Below are 21,190 nucleotides of genomic sequence, written 5' to 3' on the forward strand. Positions count from 1 at the left end.
TGCCCAACCTTCCTTCTGAGGAGTGGCTGGTGGGTTTGAACTGCCAGCCTTCTGGTTAGCAGTCAAGTGCCTTAGGCACTATGCCACCAGAGCTCCTTTTTTCTCAGAGAAAGAGTCAAAACCAGTGTCATATGTATATTTTTTAAAGTTTTGGGTGGCATATCTTTGTAACTATGAAAATACTGTGAAAAATTCTTAGAAGGGATTTACAATTCATTGTAAATCTTTCACTTCAAATCATCTATATTGTCATCTTTCTATCCTTTTCCATAAACTGTATTTAGTCAGGCTATACATTTTAATTTTAAAAAAGTATAAAATTAAGCAATATATACAGATTCAGAATATAAAAACAGAAAAAATTAACTGAATGCAACTCTGCAGCTATGGAATTAAGCTAAAGTTTATTAATAAAATGTGTGTGAATCTGTCAGGTTAAATCAATTAGCTAAGCATTAAAGAACTGTTTGGTCACAGAGTGTTTTAAAAAACAAGTCTGAAAAAAAATAATAATTGCAATAAATATTTCCATGATGATAAAAAAAATCTGAAAATATAAAATTGAAGAAAAGTATATTTTTTTTCTGATGAAAATTTAGTTAGAAATTTTGCCATTTTCCCAATAGAAGTATATTAACTCTTTTCTAGTTAAAGTACAGAAAGGCATTATTGTGTGGTTATTTTCCTTGACCTCCATAATTTTCATTACTTAATTAAAAATTATAGAAATAATATAGACTGTTAATTGGCTATCAAATCCTGAAGTTTTTAGGCTATTTTGTATTATTTTCTTTGAAATTCACTTTGCTGTACACAAGTATTTTTTAAAGCAATATCTTTTAAATCACAACCATTATTTTTCTACTAACTTGATACATAAGTTTGGGGATTTTGTTTTAAAATTGCCCTAAATAAGTATTAAAACAGTTTAGGTAAGAGATATTCCTTTGTGCTATCAGCAAATAATTACTAATTACCTAAAAGCAAGGATAGAAAATAAAAATAATTGAACTATCAAACTAAATCCAAGGACTCTGGTCAAGATATTTTTTAATTTATGTCTACATGATGCCAAATTTTCATTGAAAATGGAGGGGAAACTCCATCTACAACGTGGGTTTTATTTTATAAAATATTCAAATTTTATATTTTAGGAAATAGTTGACTTTTTTTTCTCATTTTATCCTCATATTTCCTGTCATATAGAAATATCCCAAATGTGTATCTATTATTCAAGTTCCAATTTAATTTCAGAAAAATTGCTGGCAAATAATTTTCAAGTTATTTAAATATGATAATATTATATTTCTCATTTGTCAAAATAAACTAATTTATTATCTAACACAATCTCATTGACTATGCATGATGATAATCACAGGATGTGATTCTTAAATCAACACTAGGCTACTTTCAGCCTATTCAGAGAAACTCATCCCAGTTTATAAGAAGGTGGGAGGCAGAGTTAAACTTTTTTCAGGATTGCAGAAGGATGGGATCCCCCTCTTTCTTACTCTATTGCCAGTAAAGGAATATTTTAGTACTAACCACCGAAAAATAACTTAGTACCACTATGTCTGAAGGAGTCCCTGAGTAACACAAACAATCAACATGCTAGACTGCTAACCAAAAGGTTGCAGATGAAAGGCCTGGTGAACTACTTCAGAAACTTCAGCTCCTGAAAACCCTAGGGGGCATAGTTCTACTTTGACACACATGGATTCACCATGAGTCAGAGTCGACCTAGTAGCAACATCTGCTTTCAACGCAATGTTTATAGTCAATATTGCTTTCAGGAATTTATCTCAATCACCAAAAAGCAAGTGAAAAATTAAAAGCGTTAGAGTCAATAATTAAGAAATTAGTTTGTATGGTTCAGTCTTAAACAATTGCACAAAGCAGTTGGGCCATTATTATTATTATTTCCTTAAGTTCTGACCTAGCTTCCATGCAAGCATATGGAACAGAAGAAACGATAATAAAAATAATTTGAATATTTTCATCTCTCTATGGGTAAATATATCAAAATAAGAAATTATCTTAGAAACACATTGCTCTCATTAAATACTAAACATAAATGCTCAAAATACCCATAATCCATGACTCAGTAACCAGATGAGATACTAGTTTAAAGAATCTCAACAAAGCCACAATCAAGCTACATAGTCACTTGCCTTTGACTATAGGTTAATCTTCATAATATACTTTCAAAAATGTTTGTGCTACTGTCTTTCAAGGGGAGATTCCTAGACACATACACACCACCACCACCGAGAGGCTTCTAGACTTAATGTCCTTGCTGATGGATGTGTTTTGGTGTGAGGAAAAGAGATGATTTCATGACGTTTTCAGACTTAACAAGAAAAAAAGGAAATGCTCTGCTTATGGTATACTCAATATCATTATTGATTATACAGAATGTGGTAAAGAAAAAAGCTTATGGGGCAGGGGTGGGGGTGGGGAAGAACAACCACTGTTAGATAAGAAGATAAAACACAGTGGAAGAGAAAACGCCTTAATTTTCAGTTTGTAAAACTCTAACATGAGAAATCTCATTAAGAAATGAGATCACACCTCCTCTTGGCAAAAAATTTAATAGTAAATCATTGATGGGGCCCCATTTATATGCATTAACTAAGAGTTTCATAGTATACTGAGGTAAGCTAGTTAGTTTCACTGACTAAATAATGTGTTTAATATGTTACTTTAAATATTTTTTGAATTATCAATTTGTCTTAAATATGGGGAAAGTTTCCAAATAATAAAAAGTTTCAATTATTAGTATGAATTTGTGAGTATTTACTATAACTGGAGAAATAAAATTTTTTAAAAAAAGCAATAAAAAAGATAAAATTAATATATATCTTGGTTTAACCACAATACTGTACCTCGGTTGTCCTATTCACCATCATCTGAAGCAATGTTGTGTGGAAAAAGAGGGAAGACATTGGAAGACGTTACACAATGAAAAATTAAGGAAACAGTTAAGCTGCTCACTGCAATTGGTTTCAACTGTTCCAACATGCCAAAATATATTCTACTGAAAAAACATCCTATAACACTATAGAATAAGGCTGTATCTTTCTGATTCTGTGTCTATTATTTATGACTATTAACAGTATAAATAAACAGATTTCTAAAATGTTGAACCTAAAGAAAAACTGTCTTACATTTAACATCTTTTTTATTGTTGTTACTATACCCAATAGACAGTTCCCTTCATTTTGAAATACCTCTGATAGTAATTTATCTCTTTTCTTGACCAGAAGAAACTCTGCATTATCACCATGGCCTACTTCTTTATCATTCCCCTGCAGGAATCTGGCAGCTGGAGAGTTCCTTTCCACAAATGGGTTCAGCTTTTACCTTAGATTGTACGTCAGCATTGTGATCATTCTGAAGCAAGAGTGCGGCAGATTTGGTGTCATCTTTCCTCGCTGCAATATGCAGAGCTGGTAGCCTCACTTTCCCCTTAGTGTCATTCTCCAAGAGGATGGCGACTGCCTGGTTATGTCCTTGCTGCAGTGCCACAGCTAGAGGAGTAAAGCCATCCTGGTAAAAAAAGAAGCAGAGGAAAAATATTTTCCATTTACATCTAGATGCTTGGGATTCAATGCTAGCCAATGGTACTACTAGTTTAAAAAATAATGATTAACATTGAGGAACAAGAGGTTTAAACATTACTGTGAAAGTGGATTATAATCAGTCATTTATCATAGTATGAACTAGTTTATCAGTTCATAATTTCTTCTACACATTTTGAAAAACATCTCCACTCCCTAACAAAGCATACTACATATCTAGTTGTTGTTATGGGCCCTTGAGTCGGACCCAACTCGTAGCGACCCCTCCTTGGGTTTCTGAGGCAGTATCATTATGGAAGTAGATTGCCCTGTCTTCCTTCCGAGGAGTGGCTGGTGGGTTTGAACCACCAGCCTTCTGGTTAACAGTCAAGTGCCTTAGGCACTACGCTACCAGAGCTTCCTATACTACATAATTTATTGAGCATATCTATATGTAGTATATATAGATATGCTCAATAAATTTATGTTGTTCAATAATGTATGTTTACAATGGTAAAATAGAAAGTAGAATGCCCACTTGTGCAAATGAAAAAAAGAATGGAAGAATAGAAAGAATGGGTGCCAAGTCTGATGAGGGAGGAAAGATATGACAACCCAGACAGGAAAATAGCACAAATAATTAACTATGCTAGTTGCTAAACAACAACAACAACAACAACAAAACCTGTATTGGTTAGTGAAAAGTGAAAACTGGATCGGATGCTTTATTACCAAGTCAACTTTGGAACTTTGTAACACAATATGATATATAAAACTCTGACAAGTTGGATTACTTTATTACATTTGCACTTATTAATTTAATTTTCTATTATTTAAATTATTTAGAATAAAAGATCATGTTGTAGGTAATCAGCTTTTCAATTTTAAAAAGAGAGATGGCTAACAAACAACTACATTGCAGAAAACACACAATATTAGTGAAGTCTTAGGGATAGATAACCATGTTAAATAATTTGGAAGGCCAAATTTTCTCTCCAGAAGCATATATTCATTTCCTGGGAAGGTGAAAAATGAGGAAAAATTACACATTCTATGCTCTATTCATGTGTAAACTTTGCTTAGTCCACAAAAATTTGAAAAGAAGTCTTAGGGCTAGAAGTTTCCATTCATATGTTGTTGTTGTTATGTGCCGTCGAGTCGGATCCAACTCATAGCGACCCCTCTTTGGGTTTCTGAGGTGGTATCACTACAGAAGTAGATTGTCCAACCTTCCTTCCAAGTAGATTGTCCAACCTTCCTTCTGAGAAGTGGCTGGTGGGTTTGAACCACCAGCCTTCTGGTTAACAGTCAAGTGCCTTAGACACTATACTACAAGAGCTCCCATTCATATAGGGTAATTTAAAAAAAAAAAAAAAAAAGCCCGCAGCCATTGAATCAATTCTGACTCATAGTGACTCCATTGGACTGAGTAGAATTGTTCCACAGGCTTTCCAAGGCTATAAATCTTCACAGAAGCAGACTGTCTCTTTCTCCCATGGAGCATCGGGTGGATTTAAACTGCCAACCTTTTGTTAGCAGCTGAATGCTTTAACCAGTATGCCACCAATAAAATGGTACAGATAAAGATTACAGACTAGACACAATGGCAATTTACCACAATCTTAACTACTCAATATTTTCAATGATAATGTTTAAAAAGGTAATTGTAGACTTTTGTGGGAAAATCATTTCTCTTAAGTATATTGCATCATGCATGCATTACCACAATAAGAACTGAATTTTAAATAAACACATCACTTAACAGGATGGAAGAATAAAGAATGTAGCATTCTAAGATGAAAAATACTTGCCTAAATTTACAGGTTTGTTTGGCACACATGAAATATTCCATGAAGAAGGAAATACAAACACATTATCAGATACCTATTTAATTTTTTTACCCTTGCAACCTTGGGATAGCTTATATCAAAAGACTGTGAACTTTATTTTTTTCTTAGAGACAAGGAACTTACTCACAAGACAGAACCTCATTAAAACATTTTAGGTTTCAAGGTTGGTAATACTGAAATAGTAGGAAGAGAGAAGGGAATTATTAAAATGGTACAAGAGAGACAGAAAATTCTCTTCAAAGAATTAAATTTTGAACCCTCATTAGATGGATTGCCTACTAATCTATAATCCATGGGAGGAGCTAAATATTTGGAATGATTCATTCAAGTACCTCAACTACTTGTATGGGGAAAAAAAAGTTTTAATTCAATAACTTCATTTTTCCCTCATTTACCAATGCTAATTGTTTTAATATGTAGAATTTTAAACTTAAAATGTTTCTTTTCAAATGTGACTTTCATTACTATATTCAATTATCTTATAACTATGTGATATTTTTTGGTGGTCATGATGTCTTAATTAGTAATTGATGTTAGCAAATTAAAGCTACCAACAAGTTCAGGGTAGGTGCTTTTTCAGGCATATTCACACATGTGCACACAAGGCTGTATATGATATTTAGAGACTAGACATAAAATATTTAATAGCAATCAACCATGTAGCCATGTAAAGATATGATTTTTTTTACAGAACGATAGACTGAAAACACACTGCCATTGAGTCAATTCCAACTCACAGTGACCCTGCAGGACAGACTAGAACAGCCCCACAGGGTTTCCAAGGCTGTGAATCTTAACGGAAGCAGACTGCCTCATCTTTCTTCCGCAAGGCAGCTTGTGAATTCCAACTGCAGACCTTTGGTTAGCAGCTGAATGCCTTAACCATTGTGCCCCAGAGATCTGTGATCGGCTGAAACAGAAATGCAAAGATTTGCCCAGCCTTGTGCTTCTTGGTAACCACAGAGGCTGGGAGTAGGTGTTTAATCAACTAAGCTTATAAATACCTAATTAAGAAAAATAGTTTTGAATATTTAAATTATCTTTTAAAATGAGACAATTAACAGATATGTGTATATAAGCTATAATTCTATGTCCCATAGAATTCATCTCAAAGGACACATTTCTACATGGATAGAAGTATTCAATTACTGGGGAATCACAGTATAACATGATTTCCACCAATGCAATGAACACAAAAGGGCATTTCTGGAAGGAGACTGAAATGCTGCAAGGCTCTGCCAATGCATGGAGCCATGAGACAGCTGAGAATGCCAGCAGGGTGTTTTCTTAAACCACACACTAGAAACATTGAGTCTATATGGTGAGCAGAACTCTATAGTTTAAAGGTTTTCTGGTTTTTTTTTTTTTTTTTTGGTAAAAGGTTCTGCCTTCAGGAAAATAAAATTAAACGAACATATATTTCCTTATTTGGGTAAATTTCTCATTGGTTATGAGGCAGAGACACAGTCTCCTACTGTTGCTAAAGCTTTACCTGAAGATATTCACATTACTCACTGACTGTATTCAAACTAAACTCACTGACACCAAGTCAGATCCAACTCATAGTGACCCCAAGTTGGGTTTCCAAGGCGGTATCTCTATTCAAGTAGATTGCCCAATCTTCCTTCTAAGGAGTGACTGGTGGGTTTGAACTGCCAGCCTTCTGGTTAGCAGTCAAATGCCTTAGGCACTACTCCGAATCATAAAAATCACATTGTACCCTTGTGAAAGGAGCCCTGGTGGCACAGTGGCTAAGCACTTGGCTGCTAACAGAAAGGTCGGTGGTTTGAACCCACCAGCCACATTGCAGAAGAAAGACCTGGCAGTCTGCTTCCATAAAGATTTACAGCCTTGGAAATCCTGTGAAGCAGTTTTACTGCCTTATAGAGTCATTATAGGAGCTTTGGTAGTGTAGTGGTTTTTTGGTAGCAGTTCAAACCCACCAGCCTCTCCTTGGAAGGAAAGTTGGGCAATCTAGTTACGTAATGATACCTCCTCGCTATGAGTTGGGTCCTATTAGACGGCCCTTAACAACAACAACAGGGTCATTATAAATTAGAATACACTCAACCGCAACTGGGTACCCATGTGGCAGGAGTGTAAAATTTGCACGTGCTAAAAAGACAACATGAAATCATGTCATAGGGGGCAGTCGGAATAGAGAACAAGTTTTGTTTCCAAGTCAGAAGTAGGAAATATAGTCTCATTAATGGTGCTGTCCTCCACCCCACATCCCCCACTAGTGAGAATGACTGTCAGAAAGTTATTACAATTACTGGCTCCATAAGAAGTTATCTCCCAAAGGGACTGTAAATGGGTTTAATAGATGTTTATGATCCCTCCCCCCAACACACACACCAAATGCAGAATAGAAAGAGGGTTAATATTTATTTTACCTAAAGTCTTAATTTTCCAGAAAAGAAGTCATATTGAACATTGAAAATTATCAATATGGTTTCTAGGTGACAAGTATCTACCAGTTATCTTTCATTTAGGTCAGGAATTTTTCAGTTCTATCAATGGAGCCACAAAATAAGAAATAAGGAACACAACACTGCATGGTATAGGTGAAAGGGGTGGGGAGAGGCACATCCAAAGGGAGTCCTCTTTCTCTCTTCCTAACCCAACTTTCCAATGACCCTGAGGTATCATCTCCAAGCACACAAGCTTCTGAAGTAGCGCTAAAAAAAAAAAAAAAAAACCACCATTCTAGACAATCATTAAACTTGTTCTTTAATTGGCTAAGCAAAACTGTGAAGGCAAACACAAAGCATATTCTCCTCATAGGTGAACCGGCTTAGGAATGAGAAAGCAATGTTGTCTTTAGAAATTCCTGCCCTCTCCAACCCCTTCTCTAGCTGACCTGAATTTTTGAAGCTGCATCTTGAACAATCTATTCAGTTGTTGCCATAATCACAGTCACATAGCCATGTATCAAAATTTGGGCTTCAGAAAATATAGACAGTTTTTTTAGCAATAATTCTTTATGAATGCCCACAAAATAACTCTGATCATTAAAAAGTGTTCCTTTAAAGAATTGCTTTGGATCATAAGGACAAAATATTGATGAAAAGAGATGGGGAGAATTTACTTTTATTTAATTTTAGAATTAAAAAAAAATCTCCCCAAAGCTGTTGTTGTTGTTAGGTGTTGACTTCAACTCATAGCGATCCTATGTACAAAAGAACGAAACACTGCCTGGCTCTGTGCCATCTTCACAATCTTTGCTACCCTCGAGTCTGCTGTTGCAGTCACTGTGTCAATCCAACTCATTGAGGTTCTTCCCCTCTCAGTATACCAAACTGATAGAAGTATGATTTCATGTGAAAGTAAATTTACGTGAACCAAAAATAAAGGCATAAACTCTATATGCACAATTCTGGGCAATTCATACATGGCCGCTGCTGTGGAGTACAACAGCAACATGAACATCACTAATATAATTGATATTCTTTGCACTAGATATAAAAATATGGACATTGAGATCAAAGTACTGAAGCCTTTAGGGATGACAGCCTTACCTCAGTAGCAGTGCTCTGATTAGCTCCATTTTCCAGCAAATATTTGACAACATCAATGTGGTTCTCTTGGGCAGCCATGTATAAAGGAGTGAAGCCATTCTGAAAAGAAAGTTAAAAAAAAAAATCTTTAATCCTTTGTAAAATTTTAAAGCAGGGAAGAATATGAGAGAAGGAAAAAGAGGTTACTATGAAATAAACCTTCTGAATGATAAAATTATATAACATATGTTTACATTGAAGAAATCACTTATTTTTAGCATTCTTATACTAGACAAAATCAAAAGGAATCAATTGTGATATAAAATTCTTAAGGGAATGATAAGAAAAGGATTAGGAGGAAATATATCCTCCCCCTTCCCTTTTTTTTAAAAAGCTTTTTATTATAATTTGGGTAAAATTTCCCAAAGCAGATTCATTTTACATTTAACAGTTCATAAACATTTTGTTTCATGACAATCCCCACAATGTAACAGCTCTTCTCTCACTTCCTCCCTATGGTTACCCTTTTCCAGTGTCCTTGCCTATGCATTCCTACCTCCCAACATTTTTCCCTGTGCAAATGCTGCCCTTCAGATCTTCCAGGGTTGATTGTTCTAAGGAATGCATCTCCCTGGTGTAGTTGTTCTGCTTGTAGGCTTGTATATTGTTTGGCTGAGAGTTAAGCTAAAGGAGTGAGTCCAATTCTAGGTCCAAAGGGTGACTAGAGGCCATAACCTTGGTGGTTTCACTAGAGCTTATCCAACCTGTAATCCTGGTCATTTTTATGTTTTTGAATTTTGTGCCTCATTTTTTTTCTCACTCTATCCAGGATCTCCAATTCTGATCTTCTTCCGTGTGGTTGGCAGTGGTAGCTGGGCATCATCTAGTTCTTCTGGTCTCAGGGTGATGTAGGCTGAGGTTCCCATGGTCCATTCATCCTTTGGACTAACTGTTTTTGTATGCCTTTTATTTTCTTCATTCTTCTTTGCTCCAGACATGGAGAGACCAATAGATGTACCTTAGATGGCCACTTGTAAGCTTTAAAGACTCCAGTCGCTACTCACCAAAGTAGGATGTAGAACAATGTCTTTACATACAATGGTGTGCCAGTTGAGCTTCATGTCCTCTGTGGCCATGGCCCACAGGCCCAGCAAGGTGTGTAGTTGTGGCTAAGATGTCATCCTAACTTTGTCCTCTGTTAGCTCTATAATGCATATGGATATTTTTGTAGCACATACAAATATATATGTAGGAATATCATCTACCAAACCTATGTATGGTCATGGGGATATTCCTGTTCACCTACCCATAGCTGATTTTGCCTGTCTACCTATTTATCCACCCATAGATTAGTGTTTGCTATCTAATGTAATACAGTATTGTATATATAATAATATTTACTTTTATCGTCTGCACCTCTTGTTCACCTCTGTGTCTTCCTTTTCCTCACTGATATTGTGCTGGTCACGTGCTTTTTTGTATTGCCTTTCCCTTCACCCAAATGAACGCCTGTCTTTTAACTAGCCAGAATTTAACAGACTCATACAATATTTGTCCTTATGTGACTTATTTCACTAACCATAATGTCCTCCAAGTTCATCTACATTAGGAGGTGATTCATGGATTCTTCAGTATTCTTTAATATTGCATAGTATTCCATTATGTATATGTATGTACTATAGTTTTGTTATCCATTCAGCTATTGATTGGCACTTAGGTTGTGTCCATCTTTTTGCTGTTATGAATAGTGCTTCAATGAACATGGGTGTGGATATATTCATTTGTGTCCTGGATCTCACTTCTTTAGAATATAGTCCTAGTAGTGAGATTGCTGAATCAAATGGTACTTCTTTTTCCAACTTCTTTAGAACACGCCATATTGTTTTCCATAGTGGCTGTACCATTTTACAGTCCCACCAGCAGTGTATGAGAGTTCCAGTCTTTCCACAATGTCACCAGCATTTGTCGTTTTCTGTCCTGTTGAATTTTGCTATAAATGCTGGGTAAGATGGTATCTCATTGTTGTTTTGATTTGCATCTCTCTAATGGCTCATGATTGCGAGCATTTTCCCGTGTGTTTGTTGGCTTCCTGAATATCTTCTTTGGTGAAGGGTCTGTTCATGTCCTTTGCCCATTTTTGAATTATATTGTTTTTCTTTTTGATGTTGAGGTGTTGAAGTTTTCTATAAATTTTACAAGTAAGTCCCTTGTTGGATGTGTCATTGCCAAATATTTTTCCTTATTCTGTAGTTTCTCTTTTTACTCTTTTAGAGAAGTATTCTATGTGCATAAAAATGTAATTTTTAGAAGGTTCCAGTCATCTAGTTTATCTTCTGCTGTTTGTGTTACATTGGGTAGTCTATTTATGCATAAATTAAGGCCTCTAAGTTTGCCCCTAAGGATCTCAGATTGTGTAGTGATTAAGGCATTTGGCTGCTTACCAAAATGTCAGCAGTTTGAATCCACAAGCCTGCTCCATGGAAGAAAGATGAGGCAATCTGCTTCCATAAAGATTTAGAGCCTTGGAAACTCAATGGGAGTCTCTATGAGTCAGAATCAATCAATGGAAGTGAGTTTTTTGGGTGAGTTTTCCCCTATTTTATTGGATGAACTTTATAGTTTTGGGTTTCACATTTAGGTCTTCGAATCATCTTGATTTCGTTTTTGTGTGCGGTGACTTGTTTCATGTTCTACAAATGGATATCCAGTTTTCCCAGCACCATTTGTTAAAGCACCACTCCATTTAATGAATGGTCTTTTCTCAAAGATCAGCTCTCCATAGGATCTATTTCTGGATTCTCAATTCTATTCCACTTATCTATATGTCTATCATTGTATTAACACCAAGCTGTTTTGACTACTGTGGCTGTATAGTAGGTTTTGAGATCAGGGAATCTATTCTGTTTTTCTTCCTCAGAAGTGCTTTGCTTGTCCAAGGTCTCTTTCCTTTCCATATAAAATTAGTGATTGGTTTTTCCTCGTTCCTAAATAATGTTGATGAGCATATCCCTTGTTTTCCTGTGTTTATTTTCTTATCAGAGATACAATTTCTCATTACCTAACAATGTGTTAAAATTATCTAATATTATCTAATATTTATAGTTAAAATGGAAAATGTAGCATTAATATCAATATAATTCTACAATATATAATTATCTGTATATAATATTGATATAATATGTAAATATCTCTGCCTTTATCAATTCATAAACTATGTAAACAGACTGTCATTGTCTTAAATAAGTTCAATTAGCACTCATAAAGGTACAAATTCTTTCTTATACCAGAATAGGCGTGGAGGGAATGAAAATCTGATTGAATATTTAAAAATCTGTATTTTTAATGTTCTAATTTAGGTACCTGGTTTTTATTGATCATCTTTATATATTTTTTTAAAGTCATTCTAAAATTATATCATTCAATAATTTTCAGTCATTTATTCAATTGTTAAAAAGCACCCACTTGTAAGTGTTGGGGAGACAGTGATAGACAAGACAGACACATTTATCCTCACAAAGTACACACTGTGATAATGTTATAACATTAAGAGTTAATCATAGGAAAAAAATCACTGAAATTATAACATCTTAGTTTAAGTTTAAATCATCACATTTTCTTTACATTAGATCCTTTGCAATGTGTAATATTTCTTTAAGAAAAAATATTCTACAAAACTGTATAATAAAACTTGGTAAATAATTCCTAGAGCTCCTTGGAAACCCAATAATGTTCCCAAAAACATATCACAGTCTTAAACATAGATGATCCCTCTAAAATTTCCATACCTTCCTAAGAATAAGTAAAAACATAAATGAGAATTTTTATAGAAGATAGATAGATAGATATAAACTTAGAAGGGGAGAAAAATAGTTTTTTAAAGTATTCTGTTAAGTAAAAGTCATGTGTATGCAATGACAAACAGCAAAAATTTAAATGCAGAGTATATGAGTAGAACAAGTAATTTTAAGTTTGATTATAAGAGAAAATCTCCAAGTTTCAAATGGTAGAGTAAAACTGGAAACTAAAATAGAAATATTAGAAAAGAAATAAATTAACAATGAAATGATTAAGGAATAACTTGTTAACTAGATAACATATTTTTAAAAACACAACAAACAGGTGACATCTTGATTATTTTAAGAACACTGAAGAGGTGGTGGAAGGATGGAATTAGAGAGTCAAAGGAAAGGAAAACCGGATAGTTAAAAACAGTGAGTGGGTGTGGAATAGGGCTCTTTCATGACAAGTTAAAGGCAGGGATGGAAAGAACTTTTAATAGATTAAGACAATTTGCTAACATGCTTTCCTCCAAAGGAAACTTCTTGTAGATATAGCAGGAGAAAAGAAACAGACAGGGATTGCTAGATCAGCAGGAGAACTGAGATGTACTATACCTTGAACCTTGCCCTGGATTCTAAGCTTTAGAAGAACCTCCTCAGGCTGATCAGGACAGGCAATCTGGAGGACCAAGAGGATGTGCCCACTCGATCCTACAACTTCCTAGCTTCCAGACCAAGCAGGAGGCCCAAAGCTACACAGGATCCCTCTCTAAGTGGCCCTAAGTATAAATGTACTATTTGCTCAGAATTTCTTCTTGGCTTCATCTTCCTCATTCTGTGGTAGGCTGAATAAACAAACAACAACCAAAAAAATCAAACTCACTGCCATCGAGTCAATTGAGACTCATAGCAACCCCTACTTTGGTTTCCAAGGTGGTATCTCTACAGAAGTAGATTTCCCATTCTTCCTTCCAAGGAGACACTGGTGGGTTTGAACCACCAGCCTCCTAGCTAGTAGTCAAATGACTTAGGCACTATGCTAATGAACCCCAAATATGTCCACATCCTAATCCCCAGACTCTGTGAATATTATATTATATGGCTAAAGGGAATTTGAAGAAGGTGTGATTAAGGATCTTAAGATGGAAGGATTTTACTGGCTTATTTAGGTGGTCCCAATGTAAATCACAAACATCCCTATTTGAAGGAGGCAGGAGTTCAAAGAGAAGAGAAGATGCTACACTGTTGGCTTTGAAGATGGAGGAAGGGCCATGAGTCAAGTAAAGAATGAAACTCTAGAAGTTGGAAAAGTTAAGGAAATGGATTTTCTCCTAGTGACTCCCCAAAAAATAAGCCTCCCAACATTTTGGTTTCAAAAATATAAAATTAATTTTTGACTTCAGACCTCCAGAATTGAAAAAGAATAAATATGCATTGTTTTAAGGCATTAGTTTGTAATAATTTGTTACAGCAGTGAGGTGTAGTAAATTACATAGTATGGCTTTTCTAGCCATAGTTTTTTAACTCCCACTGGATTACTGGGTGGGACCACGCAATTTAAACTCCTGATTGTTAAAATTATCCACCTGGGGTATTTCTGTTGGGGCAGCACAAAGTAATCTTCTGGGAACTTTGCTCTCTCTGAGGTGTGTAGAATTCTGATGTTGGGATTGCTTAGTTTTGCCACTCTGCCAGGCTTCAAATGAGCCCCACCAGAGGTAGAAAAGAATCTCTCCCCTCCAGCTAAGAGAGATGTGCTGCTGAGAGAGACTCCCAGCTGAGAGATGGCAGCAGAAGCATGAGACACAGCAGCAGGATTACCTGGCCCACAGAGACAGAGGCTAGGCTGAGAGGCCACGGGCAAGAGAGGCATGTCTAAGGAAACAGCAGAGGGGAGACTGTCCTGATCGAAGAACTATATCCTGAGCACTTTCCTGAACTTGAATTATAGCCTGTTGTTTCCCTAATATCCCCATAATCTGAGTTATGTGTGGCCACTGCAGCGAATTGTCAAACCCAGCAGACAGGTGGTAGGTGCCACAAGAGGGATGGTTGCTGTCAAGGTTGGTAAGAGAGCTGGAAGGTGGCAGCAAGTCTGGCCTCTTAAGAACAGACCTTGGGCAGCTGATAATGATTCTATCTTCCTCTTGTGGAGTTAGAGTAGGTCAGAAGATGCAGCCTTCGTGCCCCTTTAGCAAGCAGCAACTAATACACTAATACACACTCCTAGAATTATTTTCTAGGGAGGGTGCAGGTATGAGATAAACAGAATTTGGATGTGTGAGTCAGGGTGTCCACATCTTCACCCATGATGACCTTGTGGTGTGGATAGAGACAGGGATGGGGAGAGAAGAGGTACTGGCTGTAGGCTCAAGTTCTAGGGTTGGTACTTCCCTCAGCCACAATCCTGAATGGAACTGCAAGGATTCTCAGAAGTCTAAATTAGGACTACCATGTTATTATAAAGGTGCTTTTGTTAGTAGAATAGAAGATACTTATTTAATAGTTGTTGTTGTTGTTGTTATGTGCCGTCGAGTCGGCCCCGACTCATAGCGACCCCTCCTTGGGTTTCCGAGGCAGTATCACTACGGAAGTAGGATTGCCCAACCTTCCTTCCGAGGAGTGGCTGGTGGGTTTGAACCGCCAGCCCTCTGGTTAGCAGGCAAGTGTCTTAGCCACTATGCTACCAGAGCTCCCTATTTAATAGTTAGCTTGATATATATCTTTTAAATAAAAGAATATATTGCCAGAGGGCCTCTTTTATACTCTTGCCTTGAGCCCTGTAAATTTTAGAGGTTATATATAGTAGGGCAGTTAGAGGTAGAAGTAGACTAGAATGGTAAAGGTAGGAAAAGAAAAAAATCAAGACTGATGACATATCTTATGCGGGGGAAAAGAGCAGTGATAGGTAAACATTCAGGATCTTGTAAAACATTTGTATGCCTCTGCATGCAAGAGCTCCCAGCAGAGTAGGAGGTACAGATATGAAGAACAATAACAAAACAAAAAAAAAAAAAATGAACTTCTGCTATATGCTGCCCACTGTCTGTTGTGATGGGTACTTGAGAATATATTACCTCCAATTACAGTGAACACATTTCCCAGTTTGTCTGAGTCAGTCTAAGTTTAGGTATCTTGGAGTAATTACTAAAAATGTCCTGGTTTGAATGATAAAGTAAATGGTCTGATGTTACCGCTCATATTTAGAGTAGTGCTGCAATATTGCTCTCATTATCTTCAATTGAGCTGAGGTAGCTAAGGCTCAAACACTTAGGAACTGGGCCAAAGTCTCATAGGTAATAAGTGAACTTAGCATGATAGGTTTTTCTCCATGTAAAGGAGTTGGAATGTATCCCATAGGCCAATGGGATAGCTGTGTAATAGATTCTTGTGTGGAAACATTTAAGAATACATATGCCTTAGGTACTACCTGTCACCCCCACTGAGTAAGAGTCTCCATGTGTGGAGCCCAAGCATAAGCATTTTTAAAAAGCTCAGTTTCTGAAATTGACTTAAGAAATTTGCAGAATGAATGGTTTTAGGCAGGGAGTAGGATGATCACATTTGGATTTCTGAAAGCTCACTCTAGTGAGCAAGGGTGGCTTGGTGGCTTGTTTGGAGGTGATAGGTAGAGTGAAAATCAGGGGTTAATCAGCTCTGTAGTATTTGCAATTTGGAATCCCAAGATGGTGCAAATAGTTAATTGCTAGAGTACCAGCTGAAAGACTGGTGGTTTTATTCTACCAATCAAGACTAATTGGTTTACTTCCAAAAAAAAAAAAAAAAAAAACACCACAGTCATTGAAAATCCTATGGAGCACAATTCTACTCTGCACACATGGGGTCACCATGAGTTGAAATTGACTGGATGGCATCTGGTTATATAAAAGATGAATGAAGCAGGAGCACAGACAACACCTTGGCTGTGGAGAGAAAGGGAGTTATTTAGTGTTACAAAATGTGTAAAGTAAGTAGGCAACAAAAATTTACTACAGCTCCTAAAGATGTGAGAAATTATTTTTATTTTATTTTATTTTTTTTTACAAGCTATTTAAACAAGAGCTAGTCCACTGGAGACATGAAGCATGCCTCTGGGTAACCTGGACAGAACACAGGAGCACATTAACAGAACTTTAAATTTTATAGGGAAATATTTATCTTCACACATAAGTAGGTTAACACAGAATTATTGGCCTCTCTGTACAAACATCCAGGTACTTTCCAATATATAGTGTTTCTGTTCCTCTAAAATGGTTTGGTAGAACATAGAGAGAAAAGCATATATACAAAACATAGGTATAAAAAGTCAACAAGATCCACAGCTGAAGCTGCTATTTGGTGAGTGCAGGTGGGTACAGCATTAACAGTTGTTAAAGTAGCTCTGATGTGATTGACAGGAGCCAAGAGATGATGTTAGGTGCCATTGAATCGTTTCTGACTCACAGAGACCCTATACACAGTAGTATGAACTACTGTCTGGTCCCATGCCAGCTATACTTGAGTCCATCGCCTTAGCCATTGTGTCAATCCATCTGATTGAGGGCCTTCCCCTCTTTTATCAACCCTCCACCTTAACACGCATGACATCATTCTCCAGGGAATAGTCCCACCTGACAACATGACCAAAGTAGGTGAGATGAAGTCTGGCCGTTCTTGCTTCCAAGGAGCATTCCAGCTGCACTTCCTCCAGGACAGATTTGTTAGTTCTTTTAGCAGTCCATAGCACTTTCGGCATTCTTCGCCAGCACAACTCAAAAGCATCAACTTTTCTTCCGTCTTATTTATTGTCCAGCTCTCATGTGCATATGAAGCAATTGAAAATACCAGGGCTTGGGTCAGGCACACCTTAGTCCTCAAGGAGACATCTTTGCTCCTCAGCAGTTGAAAGAGGTCCTCTGCAGCTGATTTACCCAGTGCTATGTGTGCAGCATAGTGCCTAAGGCACTTGACTGCTAACCAGAAGGCTGGCGGTTCAAACCCACCAGCCACTCCTCGGAAGGAAGATGCGGCAATCTACTTCCATAGTCATACTACCTCGGAAACCCAAGGAGGGGTCGCTATGAGTCGGGTCCAACTCGACAGCAAATAACAACAACAACAACAACATGTGTCGTCATAGTGCCTAAGGCACTTGACTACTAACCAGAAGGCTGGTGGTTCAAACCCACCAGCCACTCCTTGGAAGAAAGATTGGGCAATCTACTTCCGTAGTGAAACCACCTTAGAAACCCAAGGAGGGGCACTATGAGTCAGGTCTGACTCGATGGCACATAAGAACAACAATATATGTCGTCTGATGTCCTGACTGCTTCTTCCATTGGTGTCGATTATAGAACCAAGCAATGTACAGTCTTTGACAATTCCAATCTTTTCTCCATTTATCATGATTTTCTCCATTTATCATTATTATGATGCTACTTATAGGTCCAATTGAGAGGATTTTTGGTTTTTTACATTGAAATGTAATCCATACTGCAGATTGTATTCTTCAGTCTTCTTTCGTAAGTGCCTCAAGTCACCCTCACTTTCAGTAAGCAAAGTTGTGTTGTCAGTATATTGCAGGCTGTTAATGATTCTTCCTCCAATCCTGATACCATGTTCTTCTTCTTATAGTCTACCTTCTTGGATTATCTGCTCAGCATGCAGATTGAACAAGTATGGTGAAAGGATACAACCCTGATGCACTCCCTTCTTGATTTTTAAACCATGCATTGTCCCCTTGTTCTGTTAAAACGACAGCCTCCTGGTCCATGTACAAGTTCCTCATGAGTACCATCAAGTGTTCTGGAATTCCTATTCTTCTCAATGTTACCCATAATTTGTTATGAGCTACACAAGCAAATGCTTTTGCATAGTCAATAAAACACAAGTAAACATCTTTCTGGTATTCTTTGCTTTGAGCCAAGATCCATCTGATATCAGCAACAATATCCCTCATTCCACATCCTCTCCTGAAACCAGCTTGCATTTCTGGAAGTTCTCTGACAATATATTGCTGCAACCATTTTTGAATTATCTTCAGAAAGATTTTACTTGCATGTGATATTAATGATACTGTTAGATAATTTCCACATTGTGTGGGATCACCTTTCTTTGGAATGGGTACAAATATGGGTCTTTTCCAGTCAGTTGGCCAGGTAGCTGTCTTCCAAATCTCTTGACATAGCCAAGTGAGTGTCTCTAGCAGGCTATCCATTTGTTGAAACATCTCAGTGGGTATTCTGTCAATTTCTGGAGCCTTGTTCTTTGCCATTTCCTTCAATGCAGCTCCGACTTCTTCCTTCATTACCACTGGTTCTTGATTATATGCTGCCTCCTGAAATGGATGAACATCGACCAGGTCTTTTTGGCACAGACATTCTGTGTATTCTTTCCATCTTCTTTTGGTGTTTCCTGCATCATTCCTGCATATTTTGCCCATAGAATCCTTCAGTATTGCAACTCAAGGCTTAATTTTTTTCCTCTGTTCTTTCAGCTTGAGAAATGCTGAGCCTGTTCTTCCCTTTTGTTTTTCTAACTCCGGGTCTTTGCACATTTCATTATAGTAATTGGCTTTGTCCTCTCGAGGTGCTCTTTGAAATCTTCAGTTCAGCTCCTTTATCTTGTCATTTCTTCCACTTGCTTTAGCTACTCTCCTCTCACGGGAAATTTTCAGAGTCTCTTCTGACATCCATTTTGGTCTTTTCTTCCTTTCTCATCTTTTTAATGACCTCTTGCTTTCTTCATAGATGATGTTCTTGATGTCATCCCACAATTCTTCTGGTTTTCGGTCATTGGTGTTCAATGCATCAAATCTATTCTTTAGATGGTCTCTATATTCAGGAGGGATATATTCCAAGTTATATTTTGACTCTCATGGACTTGTTTTAATTGTCTTCAACTTCAGGTTGAACTTGCATATGAGGAGTTGGTGGTCTGTTCCACAACCAGCTCCTGGCCTTGTTTTGGCTAAAGATATTGAGTTTTTCCACTGCCTCTTGACACAAATATAGTCAATATGATTCCTATGTACTCTATCTGGTAAAGTCCATGTGTACAGCTGCCAATTGTGTTGTTGAAAAAAAGGTATTTGCAATGAATAAGTCGTTGGTCTTGCAAAATTCTATCATGTGATCTCCAACATTATTTTTATCACCAAGGCCAAATATTTCAACAACTGGTGATTCTTCTTTGTCTCCAACTTTTGCATTCCAGTCACCAGTAATAATTAACATATCTTGATTGCACATTTGGACAATTTCAGAAATCTTTAATTTCTTCATCTTTGGCTTTGATGGTTGGTGCATAAATTTGAATAATAGATAATAGTAGTATTAACTGGTCTTCCTTGTAGGCATATGGATATTATCCTGTCACCAATAGATGATAGATGATAGCTAAATAGACAGACAGGTAGATAGATGATACATGGACAGATAGCTAAACAGACTCATAGCTGCTACCCAGTCATCTCTGACTCATGCCAATAGTATGCACACTAGAATAAAACATTGCTTGGTCTGTATCATCCTCATGATTGTCAGCATGTTTGAGTCCATTGTTGGGGCTATTGTGGCAATCCATCTCACTGAGCATCTCTTTACCTTCATGGTAAATTGGCTTTGTCCTCTCGAGGTGCTCTTTGAAATCTTCAACAAACAGGATGTCCTCCTTTACAGATTAATCCCTCCTGATAACATGTAAGCAAGTGAGTTGGATAATGTTCTGCTGTGATCTATAAAGTTTTCATTGCTAATATGGAAGTTGATCACCATAAAGGAGAGATAAAGGATTTTCTTTATTTATTCTTTTTTTACTTACTGAAATCTGTCCAAGAGTGACCTTGCTGGAATTTGAAAGACAGTAGTGGTATAGCTTCCATCATCACAGTAACGTGCACACCATCATAGTATAATAAACTGACAGATGGGTGGTGGATAGGTGCCTGTACCAATTTGTTATTAAATACTTTGAACATTACCTCTATCCACAGCAAATAATTAATTATTTGTCATTCATTTATATTTTTTTGTTGGTGTTATTAGGTGCCATTGACCCTAAAGACCCTACATAAAACAGAATGAAACACTGCCTGGTCCTGCGCCATCCTCACAACCCTTGCTATCATCATAGCCACTGTGTCAAACCATCTCCTTGAAGGTCTTCCCCTTTTTCGTTGACCATCTACTTTATCAAGCATAATATCTTTCTCCAGGGACTGGTTCTGACAACATGACCAAAGTAGGTGAGATGAATGAAGTCTGCCTGTTCTTGCTTTTAAGGAGCGTTCTGGCTGCACTTCTCCCAGGACACAGTTGTTTGTTCTTTTGTCAGTCCATGATATTTTCAGTATTCTTCTCCACTACCACAATTCAGGGAGCTCTGGTAGCATAGTGGCTAAGGCACTTGACTGCTCACCAGATGGCTGGCGGTTCAAACCCATCAGCCACTCCTCGGAAGGAAGGTTGGGCAATCCTACTTCCGTAGTGATACTGCCTTGGAAACCCAAGGAGGGGTCGCTA

General features: G+C 37.1%; 1 protein-coding gene across 1 annotated transcript in view; it reads right to left on the bottom strand.

Annotated features, from left to right (window-relative positions):
• The window catches only part of ANK2 (ankyrin 2), a 372,922-nt gene that overhangs the window by 177,508 nt on the left and 174,224 nt on the right, over positions 1–21,190 (bottom strand). The window contains exons 5-7 of the mRNA XM_042780930.1: positions 8,932–9,030; positions 3,364–3,549; positions 2,886–2,909 (exon numbers count right to left, since the gene is read on the bottom strand). Coding sequence (XP_042636864.1) covers positions 2,886–2,909; positions 3,364–3,549; positions 8,932–9,030 — 309 coding nt within the window. The remainder of the gene's footprint in view (positions 1–2,885; positions 2,910–3,363; positions 3,550–8,931; positions 9,031–21,190) is intronic.

Source organism: Orycteropus afer, unplaced genomic scaffold, assembly GCF_000298275.1.
Source record: "Orycteropus afer afer isolate SDZICR_OR568_19922 unplaced genomic scaffold, OryAfe1.0 scaffold00071, whole genome shotgun sequence".
Classification (NCBI taxonomy): domain Eukaryota; kingdom Metazoa; phylum Chordata; class Mammalia; order Tubulidentata; family Orycteropodidae; genus Orycteropus; species Orycteropus afer.